This window comes from Pinus tabuliformis, chromosome 4_1 (assembly GCF_031772625.1).
Source record: "Pinus tabuliformis cultivar Carrire ecotype Pingquan chromosome 4_1, CPIR1, whole genome shotgun sequence".
Lineage (NCBI taxonomy): Eukaryota > Viridiplantae > Streptophyta > Pinopsida > Pinales > Pinaceae > Pinus > Pinus tabuliformis.
In genome coordinates this window covers 973,077,643-973,096,155 of record NC_142303.1, presented here as the reverse complement: position 1 = coordinate 973,096,155, position 18,513 = coordinate 973,077,643, and the positions used below count along the sequence as shown (strand labels likewise).

Here is an 18,513-nt window from a genome sequence, read left to right as displayed (position 1 = left end):
GAGTCCGAACGAGTGCAACGGTTGTTACAACAAGCTTTATGTGAATGGTCTGTCTGATGTTCGGAGAGAGGACCACCACGGGCGAGACAACGTTAACAACATATACAACACATTTCCATTAACAGATTATGCATTACAACAAGTGAAATAGTTCAAGTGTTCAACACAAGTTAAAGCAACATGCATTACACATGTTCAAGATTAGTCTTACGACAGTTCCAATACATGTGTGAAAACGTGCTGGCTTGTTAGCAGGTTTCTGAATTAGGCAAAAGTTCCAAGACACATCGTTACACCATACATCACTAACCCTGAGTGCGGGGTGTTGGAGCCACTACTTACTCCTCAAAGAAAATATTACAAACTCTCTTGGCTATGTGGGAGGAGCTAAGGTGAAAAGTCCTTTCATGTACAATTGAGGGGGTATTTATAGCCAAGGGTGAAACTGACCCTTGTGGTTGTTCGACTACCTTCATGACTATTTGACTTCCATGACTTTTCGACTTTGCATGACTCTTTGTACAACAAGTGGGTCTCTTGGACTTCCACGTTACATTACATTGATTGACAACATAGCCCATAGTAGAGATGTGGGCGACATGACTCGACATGACAGTGCTGGTACATTCGTGTTGCTGTTGGAGTGCATGTCGAGCTACAGTGCTGCTAGGTGATGGATGTCTTCATGGTGTAGCACAACTTCACCTCCACATTGCAAAGTTCGCGGAGTCTTCGATGGTCTTTGGTTCACTTGATGATGCTTTGGCACGTTGTTCCTTGCTTGCATGTTGGAAGGCTTGAGAAGCTCATTTGTTCGCAAAAGGTGCATGTTCATTCGTTCGTCTGTCCGTGAGCACATCTTGCATGTTTGCTTGTCTGTCTGTCCACGAACACATCTTTGCATGATCATCCGTTCGCGAGCACATCTCTTCACATGCATTGTTTGTTTGTCTGTTGGTGAACCTATCCTTCTGCATGTGCTCCCTTTGTTCATCCCTTTCATTGTTGCACCATGTTTGTTAGTGTACCTGTGCCTGCAGTCACTCATGACGAGGCGACATCAAATCCAAAAACCTCCTAGTCTACCATGACACATGATCATTTCGGATGCAAGTGACCGGGAGAGGCAGCAAGGTTGCGAAGCGGGATGATGGCTTCGGGCATTGTTGATGAAAACTGCGCACGAGTCATTGAGTGATGAAGATGGGCAATCCAAGCCAACAGTGACTGTCCGTGAGGTCTGGCTCGGCTGGAAGGAAGAATTGCGCAAATTTTGGGAGGGACAGTCTGGGCTGCAGGAAGGCAAGGTAAGCAGAATCTGCGCAGTTTTTGGATTGAGCGGGCAGCAGGGGCTGGAAGGCAAAATTTGCACAATTTTTTGGAGGAACAGGCTGGGCTGCAAGGAGGATCAGCAGGCAGAAATTGCGCAATTTTTCGGAGGAACTGGTCGGGAGCCTGGCAGTCAAAACTGCACAATTCCCAGAGGGAATTGGCAGTTAGCTGTTGGGTCACTGGCAGCAGAAACTGCTCAATTCCCAAGGGGAACAGGTAGTCAGCTGCTGGGAGCTTGTTAACAAAAACTGCGCAATTCCTTGAGGGAACTGGCAGTCTGTTGCTAACTTGCTAGGAGCTGCTGGCAAGGAAAACTGCATTGAGGCTGACAGGCTGACTTGCTGATCATCACTGCGCAATTTCTGAGCTGAGCACACTGCTGTCAAACAAAAGACCTGCTTATGAAAACTGCGCAATTTCTGAGCTGAGCGCACTGCTGTCAAACAAAAGACCTGCTTATGAAAACTGCGCAATTTCTTGGATGAGCAGCCAGTTGGCTGTCGGGAGGACTGACTGGGAAAATTGCGCAATTTTCTGAGGGAGATAGGGACGGTTACTTGGTGTCTATCCAGTCTGTCTGCACAATATCCTCATTCAGTAAAGCGAGCAAGGTCAGTAGCCTCTGCGCAATTTTTTAGGGGAGTTAGTCCTGGGGTGGCTGCTGGGTCCGACTGTCTGGTTGGTCAACATGAAAGTTGATTGGATTGCTTGCGATCAGTGCAGCTTGGAAAGACTTGCTTGGTGCTTTTGCGCTGTTCTGGGTGACAGTCGATCGAGTCGATGGCGGGGTGATGGTCTGGTTGTCAAAGGGGAGTCTGGTCGTCAGAACTTTAGCAAATTGACTAAGTGTGTGAACGATCGAAAGATGCATAAGTGATCATGCAAACACACACTCACATGACTTGACGACGAAATGACTCAAAACATCCAAACACACTTTCTCAACATGATTGACCGGCGATGCAAGCGGCAAGCGCGACACTCGGGATTGATCGTTGATCGATTGTAACGACGCTTGTGCGACAATGAATGTGACTCTGTGTGTGAGTGCGACAGATGCTTTCATAGAGAACACAATAAGTACACACAAAGCGAAGACTTTGAGCATAACCATAACATGGTCGTAAGCATGACTTAGATACCAACATGCAAAAACTTGGGTGAAATGACAAGCAAGGCAGATGCACAGACTCCCACGGGCTCATGGCGTGAACCTAAGTGTGTGCAATCATCAAGCGAAACTCCCAAGGGAGGCTTCGAAATTAGGTGCAGGCCAAAATTTTGAAGGGTGTTTGTAGCCGCTACAACACGCCGGTTGCTCAATATACCACTATCCAATCTTCTATTACTCTTGCTGCCACTCAAGGATGGAGCCTACATCAAATGGACATTAAAATTGCTTTCTTGGATGGCTTGATTAAGGAGGAAGTCTACTTAGAACAACCTCAGTGGTTCGAAGTACAGGATCGAAGGACACGTATGCAAGTTGAAGAAATCCCTTTATGGGTTGAAGCAAGCCCCTAGGGCTTGTTATGAGAGGATTGATAGCTATCTTATGAAGTTGGGATTTACATGGAGCGATTTTGATTATAACCTATACTTCAAGGTTGAAAAGGACATACCTCTCATTTTGGTCCTTTATGTAGACAATCTCTTTTTGACAGGTGCAGACCCTCTCATTTAGCAATTTAAGTGGGAGTTGGCTTCAGAGTTTCAGATGAAGGACCTAGGACTGATGCACTTCTTCCTAGACCTGTATGTGCAAAACGCAAGTGAGATTTTCCCTTCTCAAGGAAAATACATTGTGAAGTTGCTCGAGTGATGTGGGATGATGGATTGCAGGTCTGTGTCTACTCTGTTGGAACTCAACTTCAAGAAGCTATGTGGTAGTGCTGCTGGGCTCACATTGGCAAAACCTTCTGAATATAGACAACTTGTGGGGGCCCTGATGTTCTTGGTAAGCTCCCGTCCAGACATATGCTTCCCTGTGAATACGTTGATTCAATTTATGGTGGAGCCTCATCAAATACATTGGATTGCTGCTGAGAATATCTTCAGATATCTCTGTGGCACAATCAACTAGGGATTGAGATACACTGTTGAGAATTTGAGGCTACATGGATATATTGATGTTGACTAGGCTGGCAGTGTGGTGGATTGAAAAACACGTTTGGATGTTGCTTCTCATTAGGGTTTGCTTCAGTTTCTTGGATGAGCAGGAAGCAGAAATTGGTTGCTCTAAGCATTGCCGAGGCTGAATACATTGCAGCTAGTATGGCCTGTTGTGAGGCTGTTTAATTGAGGAATCTCTTTAGTGAGCTATTTGAGCATGTGTTGAATACCACATGATGTTCTGTGACAACCAGAGTGGGATTCGCCTTTCAGAGAATCCCGTGTTCCATGACCACTCTGAGCACATTGATATTGAGTACCACTTTATTTGGGAAATGGTAAAACAGGGAGCAATAAGGCTCCGACATATAAGGACTGATGAGCAGGTCACAGACATCTTCACGAAGCCCTTAGGGAAGGTCAAATTCTTAGGCTTTCGAGAAAGAATTGGACTCGTGAAAAGATCCTCCCATGAGGGTCCTGATTGAGTTGGACATTGAGCTCTAGGAGCCCTTGAGGGCTTGGGGTACATCTTGGAGCTGTGAGTGACCATAGGGTGAGTGATTCACCTTCCCCTACGATTCATGACACATGTGTGTAGGGTGAGTTGTTCACCTTCTGCTATGATTGACATATGCATAGGATGAGTGGTTCACCTTCTCCTCTCGATGCCCCAGCATACATCCTACCCATGTAGTCCGAGACTCATGGGAAGTACCTCTCATCTGGCCAATGAGTTGGGAAAAGTGGATAGGGACCATAGAGTTATAGATGGATGCATTATGTACTGCTGTACTCCCTATGTCTAGGATGCATGGTGTTCAACAACTTGATCTGGGATCAAGTCTGATTGAGGTTCTACCTTTGGAATGACTTTTTCCAGTGGAGAGTGGTAAGGTCTTGTGACTCACTTTCGATCGATTTTTGTTCATTATTCAAATCAGTTTTCAGCAGAGTAGAGATGAGATGTGATACAAAGATGATGGTTCATGACGTCAGGATGGCATGATGATCGATGATGATGATGGAATGTAAGGTGGAATTCTCCCTAGTTGAGAAGGAGTGTTAAAATTGGCAAGTAGGGCCAGATTTCACCTTGGGACAACTCATTTGATGGAGATGATGATTGCATTGAATTCCTCTTTTTGAGAGGACCAAAATTGATATAAAGAACATTTAATTTGGGCACGCAAAAGTGTGTTTTTGAATTTATGCCCACACGTGTAAATTTGTTCAGGTCGGCCACATCATCATGTAGGCTTGTGAAGCCCAAGAGACATTTCACTTCACCATCAATGACTTGTATAAATACAAGTGACCTCTCACCTCATTGGGATCATCATCACACACATTATTCTCTCTCCTTCTCTCATTGGTTCGTACAAGTGTACAACTATTGGGCATTCTCTTTCTCTCACACGTGTGGCAAGGGAGGACGAATTTCATACAAAATTACAGGGCTGAAAATTTCATACTTTCTTGCAGTTTGACCAATGTTGACAATGTTCCAAGAGTTCAAGCTCAGGTAGAGAACTTGACATGGAAGAAGATCAAGGTTCTGAGGTCAGATAATGGAGGAGAGTATACTTCCAAGGACCTCATTGCCTTCTGCAAGGAAGCACAGATTAAGAGGGAATTAATAGTCCCTTACAACCCTCAGTGGAATGGGGTTGCTGAAAGGAAGAACATGTCCATTGTGGAGGCTACTAAGGCTATGATTCATGATTAGGATTTACCCAAGTTCTGATGGGAGAGGCATCCAAAACAACAATTTATGTTCAAAACATACGTCCTCACCAGATTTTGGGGAAGAAGACTCTTCAAGAAGCTTTCAGAAGTAAGAAACCAGAGGTCGGGCATTTAAGGATCTTTGGTTGTCTAGTCTACATTCATGTACCGAAGGAGAAGAGGACAAAATTGGAACCTTTTGGGAAAATGGGAACATTTGTTGGATATAGTGAGACATCAAAGGCTTACAGAATTTATGTTCCATGACAACAATAGGTTGAGATCAACTGGGATGCTATCATTGATGAGGATGCAGCCTGTTACCCACCACCAGTGGGTGACCCCTATAGGAGAAATTTTCTCCTAGATTTGTCTTCATTCGGCAACCAACAACCACTTGTAGACATCAGATAACTTGATGTGCCACTATTCTCCGGCACCTGAGCCAACCATTATGTGCCCTCGCCCATCTGTTATGATTGTATGTTTGAAGGTGGGCCTTCCAACCTCGAAGGTATGACTTTTCATTATATAAGTGGCTATTTATGCTTTCTTTTCTTGGGCACATTTGGACATGGGTTAGTGGGGGGATTTAGCAGAAGGAATGGGCTTGGATTGTACTCTTGTTCCCTTGTCCCAACTTGGTGGTTAGTCTTGTATTTTAGTCCCGTAGGATCTCCTTTTTGGAATACTAACTTTAGGAGTGGCACTACATGGGAAACCCTGATTTTGGCTGCGTGGTCCCACTTCCCGACACCATATATCTCACTCCCCTTTGATTATTATGATCCCTTTTCACACTTTTCCCATCTCGGTCCACATTTGTCCATTGGGTCCACAAGGTGTTATCCTTCACCACGTCCCCTTGTCCACATTTTGGGTCAGGCCTAAAACGATGTCCTAGAGGTTGATGCAACTAAAAAGAAAGTTAAAAGCATAATTTGGCCACTTACAACAAGAAGAGTACCACAAAATGCAAAAGATGGTCGGGACATAAAAGTTTAGCGCATGGGCAAAAACCAAACATGAACTCTACTCCCTATTATGGCCAACACCTTGGTTCTTAGGGCCCCTTTGAGTGCCCCCCTACATAAGTAAGGAACCCATGATTATCCCAACCACTAGTGGGCGATGAATTTCCCAACCTTAAGTGGGTAGTCGTTGCTACATCATTCACATCATGCTCTCATCTCTTGGAGCCCTGAGCAGTAAAAGAAAGAAAAATCAATAAAAGGAAAAAGGCATATGAAGAAGGGTGGAAAGACAAAGGCCGGGGTAACTCGTACCACAATTGCTTCCTCTTACATTTATCCACCCAATGTATGGGCTTCCCTTATTATGGCTACCCTTGTACCATGGCATGTGGCTTGGAGCTTTCCCTATTGCCCCACTCCATTCCATCATTATTTCGCATGCCACTTGCCATTTGATAGATGTACCATGGACTTGTCACTCCCTTAGAGGTTGAAACCAACTAATAGGGTCCTTTATTAACCTCTCTTGTCAAGCAAGGTAACACCTGTACTTTCTAAAACCCATTTGGAAGGGCATGCCACTATGAAATGTCCACTTTTTCCCCTGATTAACAAGCTTATTTAGTTACTTGCACTAATGGATTGTTGTAGTGGAAGGTGAGGAGACACATTGGATGTTATACAGGATTGCAGGTGGGTCTTCCTCTTGGACATGTCCTCCCTTTACAGGGTCCAAGCCCTCCAGAGGTTCATAATGACACTTGTAGGGTTAGCGTTGAGAGCCATGGGCCTCCACCACAACAGAGCATTGATTGCCTCACCATGGGATTCTTCAGCACCACATATTGTTTGTTTGTGCCCTAGCCATACAAAGACGATGATGTACTTGGACCACGTTACCCAACCGGCCACACATTTGCACCCAACACTTGGCAGCTGATCTAGGGCCTAGGTGGGGTTTTGTCTCATCTGGAGAGACACAGGATGGCATGCATCATCTTTTAGACCTCACTTATGGAGCATTGACTTGTTAATGAACCATTGGAGACCCATGAGACCACTGATTGTACCCCATATTCACTTGGGAGCACCACAGGCTGTTTTGCTTGTAAATCAAGGGGCCACCCACTTGATCATCATTTTGGAGCCCTCTTCATCTTGGCACATTGAGGACTCATCTTGGCCTTCCAATCCCTCTTTGCACCATTATTTTTATCATTCAACCTCATTAGGAAGGCTTATTTTACAAATTTGAGCTATTTGGTGGGCTTGTCACCAAAGACATGTTGTTTTACACATTAAAGTAAATTTAGGGGAATTTAGGCTAATTTGAACTTGTGAGAGGATCATAAAAATGGGAGAGGCCTCATTTGTATTTGTTCATCACACTTGGAATTTTCGGCCCTCTCATTAGAGGTTTTCAGCTTGTGATTTGTGGAATGATTTAGATGAATATATGCAATTTGATGTGTGGAAAGATTTCGTTCTCTCTTGGAGCTTCTTGTTGGCAAGATTTTTGATAGACATACTCTTCTTTGTCCTGTAAGTGCAATATAATGCTATATTTATGTTTTAATGGATGTCTAATGCATGAAATTATTTTCTTATGGTGAAATAATGTGCCCTAATTCATGCGAATTAGTGGAGTCATTGAAACTATTGGAGATTTTTGCATGTGTTACTCATTGGACAAAATATGAATGAACATTCTTAGAGGATTATTTGCATGTGCATCCTTGAAACTCCATAACAATTGCCATCAAAGAATAAAAGTTTAGAAAGCGAAGCTACTTCTTTAGGCATCCTTGAAGAGCGAAGTTCCCAAATCTTGATCATTTTGACTCCAATCTTCACAATAGCTAGGCACCGGTCCTAGATCCTTGGTGATCACTCTTGCTTATCGAATTATCATTCTCTTCATCTCCTTCCTCTCTTTCTTCATCTCTTTAAGAATAGGTAGCCTCTCTAGGGCTTGGTACGAAATTCACTTGGAGTGAGATCCTGCAAAATCAATTGAACAAGCTTCTACGCTGATGTTTCCTCCAACTCTCCTCTGAATTTGAGGCCATTTTCACGGTTGAATGTCAAGATAATTGATGCCTTAAGCCATTGTGCCAAGCGGGAACCCTTGAAGCTGCTTTGACTTGGGGATTTCTTGAAGGTTTGCAAGTTATAGCTTATCATTCAAAACCTTTTCTCTTAGCTATCTTGACCTTGGATGAGCCTTTATCTTGGCATATCTCTCAAACCTAGGTCTTGTATAGTATTTCTCTTAAGGGATTTTTTGTGGAAAGCCATTCTTGCTTCTTCCAAAGCTTGCACCTTAATTGAGCATTTCCATTAAATGAGCCATCCTTGCCTCACTTCGAACCCTAGTTTAGACATATTAATCAAAGGTGAGGGTTACTGAGACTCCACCCATAGGTGAAAGTCCATAAAGAGCAGGGGACATTCACTGAGATGACAGTAGGTCTTTGTCCCATTGTTGTCATTTGGTCTATTATGTCAATTTTAGATAACCATGGTATGTTCTATGCTTAAGAGCAATTTACTTCAATTTTTCTTATTAGCCGAATATCAATTTCCAGATTAGCAATCACATTAACATGATATTAAATGTAGATAAAACATAAATAAGAAGTAGAAGACAAGGCAAAATGAGGACACAATATTTGGCAGATGCTAGGGAAAAACCCCAATGTGGGGAAACCCTTTGATCAAGTCTTCTTATTATTCTTCAAAAGTTCAGCAGAGAGAGAGAGTACAATATACAAATTTCACTTGCCCAAACATAGTCAAATCTGTCCAATCAAACTACAATCTACAGGATGCCCTAACCAGAAAGTCAACATTGGTCAAATCAACGAAATTATTCCTCCAAATCAGCTTGGTCAAACCCAGTCAATTCAGCCTCCAAAAACAATCCAAATCAGCCCAAAACAGTCTTGAAGAAATCAATCAAACTTGTTGTAGTCAATACTGGTCAAACATCACAGGAAATCTTGGTTTCCGTGCCCAAATATGCGGCTACCCAAACAGAGATATTCCCACAAAAATCGCAGTCAAACAAGGTCAAACACTACCTGGTCAACGCTGGTCAAACTTGCTGCAACTTGGTCAACACTGGAAAACAGAAATTACAGTCAACCCTTCGCACGTGTGGAGGAGAAGAAGGCTGTCATGAAATTCGTACGACCCAATCAGATGAGCAGAGAGAGATATGTGTGAGATGATGAATGTCCAAATGCAGTCGATGCTTCTTCTATTTATATGCAACGTTGAGGGTGGAGAGACATGACTTTTGGGCTTTTGAGCCTACATTAGATTGCTGGCCGACCTTGACCATTTGTCCATAGAAGAAATAAATTTTTAATTCCATTTATACATGTCAGAATGAAATGATCTTTAGATCAATCCTACAACTCTCAGAAAGTGGAATCCAACAAAAATATCATCTCCATCATATGAGCTGTCCAAGGTGGAGTTTGGCCCTAGTTTCCAAATTCAACAAGTTGTTTCTATGTACCCCTCCTAAGACCCCTGCTAGATTGTGTGGCAACACAATTACTGGAGATCCAAAGAATCTGACATGTATATTGATGATGAGGAACATGAGGCTCCCAAGGATGTGGGTTTAGGTCCTTCCGCACTTGTGGAACATCTTTTAGATCATCAAGAAGAACTAGAAGGCCCCATTGAGCCAATTGACCCACCTAGGGTTGTTGTTCCAGAATCCAAGCAGAGACCAACATGGCTTCGAAGTAAATTGTAGGATGTAGAGGGACATGCAGCTTCCCGTGGCACTTTCAGGGAAATGTACCTAAGAACTACTCAGGATATGCAACACTGATGAGTCACATCATTGATTCTGAGCCATCCAACTATGAGGAGGCAACAAGCCAACAAGTTTGGAAGGATACCATGATGGAGGAATATCAGTCCATCATGAAGAATGGTGTGAGAAATTGTGCCAAGACTTGAGGGGAAGTCAATGGTGATTTCCAAGTGGATCTACAAGATCAAGCATGTGGTAGATGGTAGCATAGAGAAGTACAAAGCAAGATTTGTGGAAAGAGGGTTCTCCTAGAAAGAGGGAGAGGACTATGAAGAGACAGCTGTCTAGTTGCTAGGTACACTTCTATTAGAACCATTATTTCTATTTCTTCTATTATTGGTTGGTAATTGCATCAGATGGATGTAAACACTACTTTCCTCAATGGAGTGATTGAGGAAGAAGTGTACATAGAACAACCTTAGGGCTTTGAGGTGCATGAGAGAGAATCTCATGTTTGTAGACTAAAGAAGGCTTTGTACGAACTCAAGTAGGCATTGGATTAATGGATAGCTGATGATTTTTGGTTTTTCCAAGAGTAACGCTGATCCCAACATTTTCTAGAAGGTTGTTAGAGGGGAGCTTGTGATCTTGTTGTTATAAGTTGATGAATTGTTTCTGATAGTAGTAGAAAATCTCATTGATTACTGTAAAAGGGATTTAACCTTTGAGTTCGAGATGAAGGATCTAGGCTTCATGCATTACTACTTGGGATTAGAAGTATGGCAGAAGCAGAGAGATATCTTCCTTGGTCAAGGAAAGTATATTATTATGATCCTTTAGAGATTTGGGACGATGGACTGTAAGTCCATGGCCTCTCCCATGGTAACCAGTTTGAAGAAGCTGAGAGACTTTGATTCAGATTTGATGGATCCCTCTATGTATCAATAGTTGATCGGTTCATTGAAGTATCTGGTTAATACCAAACCTGATATTTGCTTTGCAGTTAACACTTTGAGCCAGTTCTTGGTGGAACCGAGGCATATACATTGGATTGTGACAAAACATGTGTTGAGATATTTGTGTGGTATAGTCAGTTATGGATTGAGATATGTCTCAAACGATGAAGTACAACTTCAGGGATATATATATTCAGTTTGGGCAAGGAGTGCTGCATATAGAAGGAGCACATCAGGATGTTGCTTCAATATGGGTTCTGCTATGATATCTTGGATGAGAAAGAAGCAAACATCTTCCACACTCAACACTGCAGAGGTTGAATATATTGTAACTAGTTTGCTAAGTTGTGAAGCAATGTGGCTTTGGAAGCTACTCACAAGATTGTTTGAATAGGTGCTAGAGATGACCATGATATATGGTGACAATCAAAGCTGTGTGAAACTTTTGGAAAATCCAGTTTTCCATGACATGTCGAAGCATATTGAGATCAAGTACCACTACATCCAAGAAATGGTATAGAAGGGAGTAGTGAAGCTCCAATACATTTCTACAGACGAGTAGGTTGCTAACATTCTCACAAAGCCTCTAAAGCCTCTGTCCTAGATGAAGTTTGTCTACTTTAGGGACAAGCTTATAGTGGTTGAGAATGTCTCCCTCGTTGCGAGGGAGTGTTGATGCTGTAGAATCAAGGGAAGACATTGTTGTTAGGTTAAGGTTATTGACCAGGAGCCATATAATGTCGCTAGGGAGAATGACCTAGAGAGCATCAGGGCCTGAAGTACGCCCCTGGTTAGAAGGTTTTGACCATATTGCCAAGGGTTACTTGGCTAGTGGGTAGAGTGAGTGCCCCATAACATCAGGAACTTGTTTTACCATTCAATATCATGTGACGACAGGAAGAAATGGTAGATTGTCCGAGGGTTTCACCATTGTTTAGGGGTATTGACCTGGTTCCAAGTGATGGCTTGGATGGTTGGTAACCCAGGACTAGTATTGTGTTTACTCTAGTCAAGGGGTACCTGACCATATCGCTAAAGGGTATTTGGCTAGTGGGTGACTAGATCCATTTGCAAAGGGTATGTGACAAGTGGGTAACTAGATCCTTTACATGATGCTGATGTAGGATGCTTTCCACATGGTTCTAGGTTAGAACATGAAGTGGATGGATACATTGACATAGCGAGCTCATTTAATCTTTTCTTGGGATGGAGAAATTGTTCAACAAAGAGGACATCTGAGGAAGTTAAAGTGAATACCTCTCTAGCTAAGAGGGAGTGTAGATTTTTGATAGCTGCGGTCGGTATTCAAGTCAGCCAAACCATGAGAAAGAAAAATATTATTTTTGTGTTCATGTAGGCTCTAGAAAGTCAGGTCGGCCCCACCATACTAATGGGTGTGACCCTTGGTCAAAACCCACCTTTTTGAACGCTATATATAACCATTCAACCTCCATTTTGGCATCAATTTAGATCATCAAATACATCTGTTTTCTGTTCACACATGCAAAGGAGGAGGAGGAGAGCAAGTCTGATTAGAAGTTTGACTAACGTTGACCTGATCTATTTGAGCAAGTTTTCTGGGTAGTTGATCGAGTTCTGTTATGAGCAGATTGACCAAAGTTTGACTGAGGTGGTTGGCTGAATTTTTGAGGCACAAATTGATCAAATTTCTGAGGCAAAATTTGGCGGCAGGTTGATTGAGATTTTTTGTTCTATTTTATTGAGATTGACCGAGTTATCTGGGCAGGAGGAGGAGGCTGAAATTCAGCCTATTTGACTCATGGTTGACTGAATTTGAGGGCAACTGTAGGTCGAATTTAGGCCTATTTGACTAGGTTTGACCTGTGTGGATTTTGTGGTTAAATTGACCAAGCTTGACTGGAAAATCATATTGTACTTTTTGCTGAATTTAACGATTTCTTCTAGAAAAGATTGCTGGGTTTTCTCTTGAGTTTGGGTTTCCTAAGTGAAATTTTTTGGTGTCTACTGTGCATGGCTTGTCTACTGCGATTTTTACTGTTCTATTGCATTTACTGTTGAATTTTTTGAGTGTAATTGCTTAATGATGTTCTGAAGTATGCTAAAGGAAGACTGTATATCAATGGAAGTAATTATCAATGGCAGAAATTTGTGCTTGTCTACATTAGCTCTAGAAAATCAACAGTTTGTAGAGCTGAGCTTGGTGGAAATAAAAAAACTCCAAATTTCGTGGATTATAGTTTTCCTCATGATTACAGGCAAGTCAAACTTACACTACTTGAGTTCAATTTTCCAACTTTGAGTTTTTGTTATGTCAATGATTTGGCTTGGTATAGTCCATGAGCCAGATATGAGTTGCATATCCTAGTTGTACTGGTATTGTTCTTTTTGCAGGGGAGATTCTTCTTATGTTGGGTGATCTTTGAAATAAACTGGGAAACACATCAATGGTTTTTGTAATGGATAAGAGTTAAGGGAGCTTGATCTAATTTTTTTCCCTTCAACATTTTGTTGTTGCAAGGAATACTAGTGCTGATGATCTATGGGGTTTGAATTTGTTGCTACGATATTAGTCTTGATGGTGTATGGGCCTTTGACTTCAGTCTATCAAGTTCTTATATCACGTGGCTCTAATGGATTCATAAAAGTGTATTTATAGGTAGACTTTAAAAACCAACAGTATTAGATTAAGTCTGTGTTCCGCGGGGATGTGTCCCCTATGGTGGGTGTAATAAAGTTATAAACACATTATCCACTCCTTGAGTATGGTTGCCAAATCTGGTTTTTTTCCAAGGGGCTTTCTTGCATGCAAGTTTCCAAACCAAGAAAACCAAGATTTTCTTTTAGTAGTAGTGGAAATGGATCGTAACAATGTTTCAATTTTCATTCTTTTATCACAATGGATTGGATGAGTACCCATGATTTCTACATGCATGAGTTATAAAACAATAAAATCATTAGAATATAAATTAAAATAGAGAGTGGGTCCCAAGAATAAATCCGTAAATCAAATGATAGGAATTAGAAACTTGAATCCTGATAATATTTTGTTGATTTTTTGTGTAGCATCAGGAGGTGTTCCTGCATGCCAAGAGATCTCCTAAGTTGGCTTAGAAAAATTGTGAAAATTAAAATAAAATAAATTCTATATTTTGGGCTTCATGTAGGTTCAAAAGGGACAGTTTAGCCCCACCATGAAAGGGTGTGTCCCTTGGTCAAAATTCACTCCATTTGGCAAGTATATATATACACACAATCTGACATCTTCATTTGACCATTCAGTCATCTCATTTTCTCTTCTAAGTAGTGACACGTGGGAGCAGAAAGAGACCAAATTTGATGAGATTTTACCAAGTTTGATTTGACCAAGTTGCCTGTTGACTGCAATATGGATATGATTGCAGGTCCAAGCTTGACTACAGGCCAAATTTTTTACTATTGACTGTTGACCAATGTTGACTTCTGCATCTTTGGCTAGTTTGACCAGCATTGACTGGCTGGAATTTTGACCAGGTTTGTCTAGTGTTTAGACTTGGATTTTGGCATAGATTTCTAGACAGTTTTTGGAATTTTAAACCTTGCTGAAGAATAGTTTCTCCTAGAAAAGACGTTGCTAGGTTTTCTCCATAGTTTGGGTTTCCAGGGGTTAATTTGTTGTCTCTATTGTGCATGTCCGTCTTTTTATGATCTTACTGTTTTTGCTGCATTACTGTTGAGATTTTCTATGTATAATTGCTCAATGATATCAGTGGCATAAGATAAACTAGTTGAAGTTCATTAGGGAGTAATTATCAAATCAGAAAAATGGTTTTTGCTGTTCATCTTGTAGAAAATTCACCTTGGTATTAGAACTTGTTAAAGAGTAGCCATTGAAGTCAGCCTATGAGACAAGTGTGGTGAACTTCACTTTGTGAAGATTAGCCCTAGAAGGAGAACTGCAACATAAGAAGAGAAGGATATTTATCTAAGGAAGCCTAGTTTGGAAGACTAGTTGTTCTAGAGAAGCCGAGTTTGGAAGACTAGCTATTCTAGAGAAACCGAGTTACCTCAGGGACAAGGACAAAACGGTCCCTGAGTAGTCTGAGGGCTGAATATCCTTAGGCCTATGGAAAGGCCCAAACAAAACTTAGGAAGAAGGTTGAGGGTCTTTTGTGTGGTCCGAGTGCCTTACAACCAGTGGAAAGGTTGCTATAGCAGGTTGACGAGGATAGCTAGAGAAAGGGCTGAAGTAAGGGCTGAGAAGGGAAGTCTGTTAGGCAAAGGAAGGGGCTAACAATTAGGTGATCAATGGATATTATGATCAGGGTGCTGAGGAGTCTTGATGTATTTGTCTTGGAGTCTTTATGCTTGTGTGCTACAATAGTTGAAAGAATTAGGGTTTGTAAGCCCTAGAAAAGACTTGGAAGTTATAACTTGTCTTGAAGTCTTGGATGATAAAGTCCTAGGATTTGTTGGATGAAACCCTAGAGAAAGACTTGGAGTGTTGAATGCAAGTGGAGTTGGTGTGATGCATACTTGGTTTATCTCCTTGATAGCATGTGGAATGACTTTGTGTTGATGCTAGCTTGTTAAGTCTTTGGTGTGGCGACATAGCTCGATGAATATACAAGACGAAGAAACTCTAGCCCTTACAATTCATGCAAGGAAAAGGAAAGGAAAGCAACATGCATCAACAACTGATGTTGAGGATGAAGATGAGCATCCACCTCAGAAGAAGACAAAGGAATCTAAGCTTGATAAGATTGAAGATGGACTTCATTGATTTCTACAAGGAAGCAAGGATCAAGAGGGAGTTGACAATTCCCTACAACCCTCAGTAGTTTCTTCTTAATCAAGAGATAAGTACTTCATATTTTTCTCCCTTGATTATTATTATTATTATTTCTATTTTTTATTCATTGGTCAACCTCTTGTCGTTGTTTTTTTTTACTTAGTTATGATTATTTCTTCCGTGGCCTTCTAAATGAGGACTGCAGGTACAACATGAAGGCTTCCAGGGAAATGATTCTAAGAACAGATGGAAACATGAGGAAGAACAAAGCAAGGTTTGTGACAAGAGGGTTCTCCGAGTAAGAGGGAGTGGACTACAAGGATAGTTTTGCTCCAGTCACTAGATGATTAGTTTTTTGTATGACCTAAGGGCTCAAGCACAGACTCAGCATAGTGATTGGTGTTTGAAAGGAGAAATTGTATAGATTGTTAGGACATCCAGGATCGTGCCAGATGATAGGAAGAGCTTCCAATTTTGAGAGAGTAGCAACAACAAAAGGACTTGCTTACGTTACAGAGGGAGCAACAGTGGTAGGAGGATTTGCATTCGTGACAATGGTAGCAACCATGACTACCACATGAGGATCTGCTTCAATATCAGAGGGAGTTGGCCTTGAAGTTTGAAATGGAGGATCTTGGCCAAATACACTATTTCTTGGGATTAGAGGTGTAGCAGGGACCTGATGAGATCTTCCTCAAGGAAAGTACATTGTCCAGATTTTGAGGAAATTTAGTATGTGTTGACGTTACTGGACCCACCAACATTCAGGGGATCTCCCCAATATGAAGTCCCAATCAGACCTCACACCATTTGGTGTAGGAGTCCTATCTAGTATAAAGGCTCGGTTGCCAAATCCTTAAATATTTTCCTTGACTCTAACTGTCAGCACAAGAGAGTGATGCAATGGTATCTTCGAAAAGCAAGGGGAGTGTGCAGTGCAACTGTGTCGAGGTTCTTCTACTGCAAAGGGGGAGAGAAAAGTGAGCCTCTAAGTGAGAGGTAATAGTACCACCCAGGAAGAGACACACATGAACCAGAAGGACTTGTCCAACATCCAGTGAAATAGTCCACAGCGGATGCGATCCATCTAACATCCAGCAGAATAGTCCATTATGGATGCGTGTTGAAGTTTCTAAGTTTACTTAGTTAGAAACCCTCCATGCACTTTATCTGATTTATTCCTACCTACTTGTAATTTTCCTTAACAAGTTATTTACAATGTAAATACTGAAAATAAGCATTAGTGCATGCTCAAGATATTACAGATCAACAACTAAAATAAACAGAAACAAACACACCATATGAAACCATTATTTTTGGACTAATGTCCCCGGAAAAGCCCAATGTGGGAAAGCCAGTGCAGCTATTTGAGGGGTTTTCTTATTAAGCAATATCAGAGTACAATCAGGGTGCCGAAATTGGCCCACTCAACAGAGAATTTCCTTGGCAATAATACCTCTTAGTTTCTGACAAATCTTCTAGTTGAAACCACGGATAATCCTTCCGGCACTACTTAGCACAAATCTGCCCTAGAAACCCCAGCGTCAGCCCCTCTCTGGACTGCGTCAACTCCTCTCTACCTCATGCTGGCCCTGCGTCACTCCGGATGGGTCTCCCTTAGCCTTGGGATGCCCTACGTTAGCCCTCTGGTCCTCTGCGTCAGCAACGTTGGCCACTTTGAGGGTCTATGCAACTCCCGATTGCCTCTGCATGGCCCTATGTGAGCCTTGGCTGGCTCTGCATCACTCTCCTTGGCTACTGCACTACTCTCCCAACACTATCTCTGCCTTTCTGTCTCTCTGTACTCAAATGCCCCTTAGCTGCATCTCCCAATCACTAATTCTATCTCTCTTAGCAAACCCTGCTCTAGACAATAGAATGACTGATCACTCTGGTGTGTTCTCCAAGCGACCCTCAAGCCTTCTCTTATACTTTATCCGTTGACATCTCAACGACCGAGATTAAGTCCCTAATCAACAGCTAAGATTAGATCTGGCTTGATCTATGTCTTTTGGACCATTGTAACACAGATTCATATTAATACACATTAATATTTTATTTTCCCTAAGTTTAGACTTAGGGACTCCATTAAAAATATTAATATTTTTAATGTCTCCTGATTTGTTTAGAATCTGCCCAAACCCTTTCTGGGTATTGGAGATCTCTTGTGCCCCAACCTCTCCACCAAATTTCGTGGCTAGAGCACATTCAATGCTACCCTAAATTAACACTCCCTCTTACTGAGGACTGTGCTCTAGCAATACTCCTCACTGAGTATTACTTCGATCATCCGGCATCGGTACCTGTTTTGACGCTAGGCCTTCCTGCCCAACATCCTCTGCACTGCTGCATTCTGTACTGCTGCCCATGGTTCTGCCACTGCCACTACTGCATCTGTACGACAACTCCCTCTACGTTCGTGCTGCTGCTGGTCCTTTCTCCTAGCACTGCATCTGCACTGCACCTCCTCTCATCATGTTGCATCGTGCTGCCCACTGCTGCATTGCAACTCAGTTACTGAGAAGTAAATAACTGATCTCCCAACCTAACCTCCCCATTAGGCTAGAGACCCTCCTGATGCTGAAGCTCCCTTTGCCGCTAATAAGTGCTCCCTCTCTGACCTCTGCGCTGCTGCAACAACTCCCTGCATCTCGCATTGTTGCACACCTCTCTGTGCCATCCTGCACTGGTGCAACACTCCTGTGCCTCTCGCACTGCTACAGCCTGCTAGCCTTGCACTGTCTTGGGATTCCTGCACTGTAGTATTCTCTGCTGCTCCATCCGCATCCGTCTCTACCCACATCAGCCAGTCCTGCTACTCCTCTTTGGGGCTCCCGTAGCAAGGTCTAATCCAAGAGGCTGGGTACCTCAAGGATCCTGCCCCTC

The 18,513-nt window shown here is 42.3% G+C and overlaps 1 protein-coding gene across 3 annotated transcripts in view; it reads left to right on the top strand.

Moving 5' to 3' along the window:
• Window positions 1–18,513, top strand: part of LOC149179381 (uncharacterized) — a 316,696-nt gene that overhangs the window by 283,725 nt on the left and 14,458 nt on the right. Inside the window, exon 8 of one of the 3 annotated variants that reach the window (XM_089420630.1) lies at window positions 13,002–13,214. The exons of the other annotated variants lie outside the window; for them this stretch is intronic. Within the exon in view, the coding sequence (XP_089276756.1) occupies window positions 13,002–13,199 (198 nt within the window). The 3' untranslated portion in view covers window positions 13,200–13,214. Of the gene's footprint in view, window positions 1–13,001; window positions 13,215–18,513 lie in introns of those variants that run through there. 3 annotated transcript variants of the gene reach the window in all.